A 7,694-nucleotide genomic window follows, 5' to 3' on the forward strand; every position below is an offset into this window, starting at 1 on the left:
ACCTGCGACTTCTTTGAGCGGTGATAGTGGCTAATGGTTCTGCTTCTATCCACTTTGTGAAGTAATCTATTCCCACGATTAAGTATTTAACTTGCCCTGGTGCTTGGGGAAAAGGACCTAACAGATCCATTCCCCATTTTGCGAAAGGCCAAGGGGAAGTTATACTAATGAGCTCTTCTGGTGGAGCCACGTGAAAATTTGCATGCATCTGGCATGACTGAAATTTTTTCACAAAGTCTGTGGCATCTTTCTGCAAGGTCGGCCAATAGAATCCTGCTCGGATCATTTTTTTGGCCAGCGACCTTGCTCCGAGATGGTTTCCGCAGATTCCACTGTGTACTTCTTCCAACACCTCGGTGGTTCTTGAGGTCGGTACGCACTTCAGCAATGGTGTTGATATCCCTCTTCTGTAAAGGATATTTCTCACCAAAGTATAATGTTGTGCTTCCCTTCGGATCTTTTTAGCCTTCTTCTCCTCTTTGGGGAGGATGTCGAATTTCAGGTATTCGACTAAGGGATTCATCCATCCGAGGTTTAGGCCGACTACCTCAAGTACCTCTCGTTCATCTTCTGCTTTTGATACCGAGGGTTCTCGGAGGATTTCTTGAATCAGGCTTCTGTTGTTCCCTCCGGGTTTGGTACTTGCTAACTTGGATAGGGCGTCAGCTCTGCTATTTAGATCCCGAGTTATATGCTTGACCTCGGTTTCCACAAAGTGCCCTAGGTGTTCCAAGGTTTTTTCCAAGTATTTCTTCATATTGGGGTCCTTTGCCTGATATTCCCCACTTATTTGCCGCTTCCTGTTTTATTGGAGGATCCATCTACATAGAGTTCCCATGTAGTTGGTTTTTCCTCCTGATCCCCTGCGTATTCTGCAATGAAATCAGTGAGGCATTGGGCTTTAATCGCCGTCCGAGTTTCGTATCTTAAGTCGAACTCGGAAAGCTCTATTGCCCATTGAACCATTCTCCCTGCAACATCTGTCTTTTGGAGGATTTGCTTCATGGGTTGGTTCATACGGACTCTTATTGTGTGAGCCTGAAAGTAAGGTCGTAGCCTTCGTGAGGCTATCACTAAGGAGTAGGCAAACTTTTCTAGTTTGTGGTACCTTAGTTCAGGGCCTTGTAGGACCTTACTGATGAAGTAGACCGGGTGTTGCCCATCCTCATCTTCTCTTATCAGGGCTGACGAGACAGCCCTGTTTGCCACGGATAAGTATAGGACGAGGTCTTTTCTCGGTATTGGTCGGGTTAAGATAGGAGGTTGGCTTAAGAACTTTTTGAATTCTTGGAACGCATCCTCACATTCCGGAGTCCATTCAAACTGGCATCCCTTCTTTAACAGGGAGAATAACGGAAGGGATTTTAGTGCCGATCCTGCCAAAAATCTGGAGAGGGCTGCAAGTCGGCCATTGAGCTGTTGATGCCAAAAATCTGGAGAGGGCTGCAAGTCGGCCATTCAGCTGCTGGACCTCTCTCAAACAAGTCAGGCTTTTCATTTCTAGGATGGCTCTGCATTTGTCGGGATTGGCCTCAATCCCTCTTTGTGTTAGCATGAAGCCTAGAAATTTCCCTGCTTCTACTGCGAAGGCGCATTTTGCGGGATTTAATCTCATCCCATGCACCCTTATGGTGTTGAAGACTTGTGAAAGGTCGGTTAAGAGGTCGACTTCTTGCTTAGTTTTTACTAACATGTCGTCGACGTATACCTCCATTAGGCTCCCTAGATGGGGGGAAAACACTTTGTTCATCAGCCTTTGGTACGTGGCTCCTGCATTCTTCAATCCGAATGGCATGACCACGTAGCAGTAGTTGGCTTTTGGTGTGATGAACGATGTTTTCTCCTGGTCGGGTTCGTGCATCGGGATTTGGTTATATCCCGAGTAGGCGTCCATGAATGATAAGTATTGGTACCCCGAGCTGGAGTCCACCAGGGTATCAATACTTGGTAGAGGATAAGGGTCTTTAGGACATGCCTTATTCAAGTCGGTATAGTCGACGCACATTGGTGCACGAAATTGCAATCACACTTTTGCAATCATTTACCATTTTGTTTTTTGACTAGCACTATATTGGCTAGCCATGTTGGGTATTTGACCTCTCTAATAAAGCCGGCCTCCAGGAGCGCCTGTACTTGCTCTTCCACTATGGAGGCCCTCTCTGGGCCGAGCTTGCGTCTTCTTTGCTGTACAGGTCGGGACCCTGGGTAAACCGAGAGCCTATGGGACATGAGCTCGGGATCAATCCCAGGCATGTCGGAAGCCTTCCATGCGAAGAGGTCGGAATTAGCCACCCAACCTTTGTTTCAGGGTTTCCCCTAGGTTGGCTCCTATGTAAGTGTTTTTTCCTTCCTCCTCACCGATTTGTATCTCCTCGATTTTTCCTCCCGGCTGGGGTCGCAACTCTTCTCTGGTCCTTGTGCCGCCTAGTTCTATGGTGTGGACTCTTGCGCCGCCAAGCTCTATGGTGTGGACTTCTTTGCCCTTTCCTCTCAGATTTAGGCTTTCGTTATAGCACTTCCTTGCCAATTTTTGATCTCCCCTCACCGTTGCTATTCCTCCTGGAGTCGGGAATTTCATGCAGAGGTGAGGAGTTGATACCACTGCTCCGAGTCGATTAAGGGTAGTCCTGCCAATTAAGGCGTTGTAGGCTGACCCTTCATCGATGACTATGAAATCTATGCTCAGAGTCCTCGATTTTTCCCCTTTTCCGAAAGTTGTGTGAAGGGGAAAAAATCCCAGTGGTTTTATTGGCGTATCCCCTAACCCATATAGGGTGTCGGGGTAAGCTCTCAACTCTTTTTCATCTAACCCTAGTTTGTCGAAGGCGGGCTTGAAAAGAATGTCCGCCGAGCTTCCTTGGTCTACTAGGGTTCTGTGGAGATGGGCATTGGCTAGGATCATAGTTATCACCACGGGATCGTCATGCCCGGGGATTATCCCTTGCCCATCCTCTTTTGTGAATGATATGATAGTGGGGAGGTCGGGTGTTTCTTCTTCGACCTGATAAACTCTCTTGAGATGTCTTTTGCGAGAAGATTTAGTGACTCCACCTCCCGCAAATCCTCCTGAGATCATATGGATATGTCTCTCAGGGGTCTGTGGGGGTGGATCTCTTCTGTCCATATCATCTCGCTTTCTTTTTCCATGGGTGTCCGACCTCTCCATGAGATATCTGTCAAGCCGACCTTCTCTAGCCAGCTTTTCTATCACATTTTTGAGGTCGTAACAGTCGTTGGTGGAGTGACCATATATTTTATGGTATTCGCAATATTCGCTGCGGCTTCCCCCTTTTTTATTTTTAATAGGTCTTGGGGGTGGCAGCCTTTCAGTGTTGCAAATCTCTCTATATACATCCACTATAGAAGTCTTTAGAGGAGTATAAGAGTGATACTTTCTGGGCCTTTCGAGACCGGGCTCTTCCTTCTTCCTGACTTCCCTTTCTCTTTCCTTAGAGGAGGAAGTAGGTCCAGGTCGTGAACTCAAGTCTCTTAGTCTTGCATTCTCTTCCATATTGATGTACTTTTCAGCCCTTTCTTGTACATCACTTAGAGAAACGGGATGTCTTTTAGATATGGACTGTGAGAAGGGACCTTCTCTAAGTCCATTGACTAACCCCATTCTAGTGATGGATCTTGGGGGGAGGCTATCGAACCACTTCATCGCTGCTTTCGATAAAGTGGTCGGGAAAGCCTTGCATCTCGTAGCGTCGGAGGCGTCGGCTAGATACATCCGACTTTTAAAGTTGCTAAGATGATGCTTTGGATCCGTAGTTCCGTCATAGAGGTCCATATCAGGGCTTTTGAAGTTCCTTGGAACTTTTGCCCTCATTATGTCCTCGCTGAAGGGATCTTCTCCGCCCGGGAGTTGATCTTCTCCTTCATCGCGGGAGTTCTTGAGGGAGGATTCTAGCTGCAAGAGTTTTCTTTCTAACTCTTTCCGCCGTTCCATCTCCTCTTTAAGGTACCTTTCGGTTTCCTTTTGCCTCTCCCGCTCTTGTTCCAATTGCTCCAGGCGGCTATGAACCAATCCCATTAGTTCGGTTACGTGAGCTGGTCCGCCTTTTTCTGATTCGCGCCCATCTGAGGAATTTACCTTCGGATTCTTTACTCCGGAGGTGCCTTCTCTGTGTTGGTCATTGTCTTCGTTGTCATTGCCCACGTCCAGATTCTCTTGTTCAGAATCTGTTTCCACATGGCCTTCTTCGTGGGATCTTTTCGCCATCGTTGAGTGATCTCTCGGGTCCCCGGCAACGGCGCCAATGTTACGGTAGGTAACCGGAGATTAATATGACGGATGGCGTTTGGCGGCCCAAGTGTGTGATGGAGGAGAACTCCGGGTAGGTCCGCAACTCGGGAGGCTCCGTCCGACTTGTGCTCGCGTGGGAATGGGGGGTGGTACCTGCAAAGACACTCCAATGCCTAAGTTAGCAAGAGCGTAAGCAGGTCTTAGAGAGTATTGGACTTAGAGATACCTGAGGGGTGTCAGTGTATTTATAGTGGTGAGCCAATAACCACCGTTGGTGTAGTGCCGTATCTTTAGGGTGGTAACCGTCCCTATTATCTTGGGGAGGTTAAGATATGGCTTTATGAGGCGGTTAGAGAGATTTTAGGGGCGGTTACTCATTTGAATGAGTGTTTATCTGCCAGCTAATCTCACATCCGACCTCTTCAGACCAAGTCGTGGTTGGCACTCTGGGCCTTTGCCTTGGGCCAGGGTATGAACACCATTATTCTCTCTCACTTATTATTTTAGACCACGATCAGCTTAAACTCACCGATCTTTCAAGTCCAAAAGAAAAACTTTAAGAAATTATAAAAAGAAAAAAAAGGAAGAAAATTAGGGGAATAGGAGTTGTTTTTTTAGCATGAGAAAAAAAAGAAGGTATCTGAACATACTTGGGTTGATTTTTGAATTCATGTAGGCAACTGGGCATTGTATTATTGTATTTGATCTTGTATAAGGTAATGGGTTGGCCCACTATACTTTTTAATTCATATAAAAAACCAAAAAGAAACAAAAAGGAAAAAAAAAAAACCAAATTGAGTTAATCTAGTGGTTAACTCGTTAATTTGTTTAAGCAAGTGTCGGCCTGTCGGGAGTTCGAATCTTGCCTAAGACATGCAGCAACCTATTAACTAGCAATAAATATTTAAATAGAACTCCGATCTGTGACGGATTAGTAATTAATTTTACTTTTGTCACATATTTTGCTTTTTTTTTGGTGTACAAATGCAAAGAAAGAAAAAAGAGAAAGTCACATATTTTGCTTTTGCTCTCTACAAGTTAATCTAGTATTTTTTTTAAACCAAACCTAATACCATTAAATAAAGAACGCAAATGTCTAAATTAAAGTACAAAATTATAAGTTCCTATCAAGTGTTCAAGTAGTTTTATCCGTCGCGAATTTGAGTTTCATTTGAAGTTTTGTTTTTGGTCAATGGATTGTTGCATGCACAAGACAGAATTCAAACTCCCTACTACTTACTTAAGTAGATGAGTGAGCTGATTCGACCGACCCAAATTAATTAATAGTTTCATTTTTCATTCCTTAATATCGCCAAACGCCGCACGGTACCAATGAATGATCTGCAAAATATAATCACTAGAAAAATAATGTCACTCTTTGGGATACCTTTTCATAAAATAATAATGTTCCTCAGCTTCTTTTTATATATGTAACATATAAAATAAGCACATACTGCCATGGAACATGTCCAGCAAGCAACCAATCTCCTTGTTCATTCTGAAAGGTGAGTTTATAACTTGCTCCATCTTCCTCAAAATCTTGGTCTGCCCACATAACATGTGTAAAAAAACCGAATTAAAAAAAAAAGTAAATCCACTATATACACATCATATATAACAAACCCACAAAATAAATTAAGAAAAAACAAATGAGTTTAATATGTATGTATTTTGGGGACAAATATTTGTTCACTTATATTTAATCAGTAAATGAGATACTACTATTTAAATTTTAAAATAAAAATATTTAACTTTGACATCTACCAATTTACACTGTTTTCTATTTTTGATGTAACTTTTAAAATAAATTTAAACATATAATTTAGTGTATACAAATGTAGAGTTTTTTTTTCAGTTTAAGTTAAAAACCAGAAAACAATATTAAGTTAGATGTCAGTAAAAAAAAAGTATTTTACATTATTAGTACTTAGATTATCACTTAATAATAAAGTATAGTAAAGTAAAGTGAAAAAAAAATTAAAGTAGTAATAATAATTAGTAGTACTTAGCTTATGACTTACATTTAGCAAACATAGTAATCAAAGTGTGTGTAAGAGTCTGGTAAGAATTGTAAAGCATCAAATCAATCTTCCTTCCTACTGTTTACCCCTTCCATATTAACCTTAACATAAAAAGAGTTTGTCTCTTCTCTTCTATTTTGATTCTCATGATTTGTTGCTTGCATCATCCTATTATGGTTCCTTATTATTGTAGGATATTGATGATGATGATTTAGTTCTTTCTTCCTCCATGACTTAATTGGTGGCCACCCCACCAAATGATTTTCCTCCCCTTCATTCCTGCATGCACATATAAATAATGTTATTCCATTAGTTATTAATTTTCTTTTTAGACTTTAAGTAATTAGTTGATGTACAACTTAGTCATCCAATAAAAGAATATACTTCATCAGAACAGTTGAGTTCATCACAAAAGAGAGTATATAATTTAAATTCAAACAAAAGAGACTATGTAACAAATATAATTTAAATGAATACCCAATAACTACCAATGTATATTAATTGATTTTTTTATTAATGTTGAATAATGAAACAAAACTATATATCAACACCTTCAAATTAATTGATTTTTTTATTAACGTTGAATAATGAAACACAAGCAAATTTTGGAAGGGCTGCTAAATAAATAGACAATTATTCGTGTATATAAAAAATTAATTATTAATGAATTATTATATAAAATATATATTAAAATATAAAATAAATACACATTAAAAATGTGTTATATGGTAATTAATTTAGTAGTTAAATGTAATATTTTTGTCAAACCGGAGGAGGTGAGGCTGGGAGAGTTGGATTAAAGTAGAGATATATAGAAGTTATTAAAGAGAAAGTTTCACGGATCAATATTTTTTAGTAAAATTTAGTCAACATTTAATCATTAAAAAGAGAGTATATAATTTTATATTATTAGATATAATTTTATATTATTAATTAAAAATATTAATAATAACTAATTGATGATTATAAATAATAAAATGTACTGACCGTCAAGCACTACTAGTTATTAAAATTAAACAGGAAAGAAATTATTAAACCTTACTTGTTTGATAAGTGAATATTCCTTCTATGAATGTTTCCATTATTAGAGTCATCTTCTTCTTCCTCATTTGGGTGTCCACTCCATACTAGCAAAGGCAAAGTAGTCTTGTTCAAAGAACATTGTCCAAAGGCATAATCTTCAAAGCTACGCTTCTTTCTTACATGCTTTTTGTTACTTTCACTACTACTAAAACCAATTCCTCTACTCCACAATTCACAACACTCTATACTATCATGATGATTATGATGATCATCATGAATAGTTGGAAGATCCAAACCTAATTGAAGCTCCATGTGGAATATAAATAACAATAAGGAGATAAAACAAAAATCTAATTAATTGATTAGCATACACAATACAATAGAATGGAGAGAATCAAAGAGAG

At 40.0% G+C, this 7,694-nt stretch overlaps 1 protein-coding gene across 1 annotated transcript; it reads right to left on the reverse strand.

Moving 5' to 3' along the window:
* Nucleotides 1–5,439: 5,439 nt before the first annotated feature.
* On the reverse strand, nucleotides 5,440–7,631 carry LOC107463182 (auxin-responsive protein IAA29-like). Its single transcript, XM_016081925.3, is given in 5 exon segments — nucleotides 5,440–5,587; nucleotides 5,701–5,791; nucleotides 6,268–6,349; nucleotides 6,351–6,546; nucleotides 7,310–7,631. Coding segments are annotated over 5 exon segments (714 nt in total). The 5' UTR covers nucleotides 7,603–7,631; the 3' UTR covers nucleotides 5,440–5,535.
* Nucleotides 7,632–7,694: the final 63 nt, after the last annotated feature.

Source organism: Arachis duranensis, chromosome 8, assembly GCF_000817695.3.
Source record: "Arachis duranensis cultivar V14167 chromosome 8, aradu.V14167.gnm2.J7QH, whole genome shotgun sequence".
NCBI lineage: Eukaryota > Viridiplantae > Streptophyta > Magnoliopsida > Fabales > Fabaceae > Arachis > Arachis duranensis.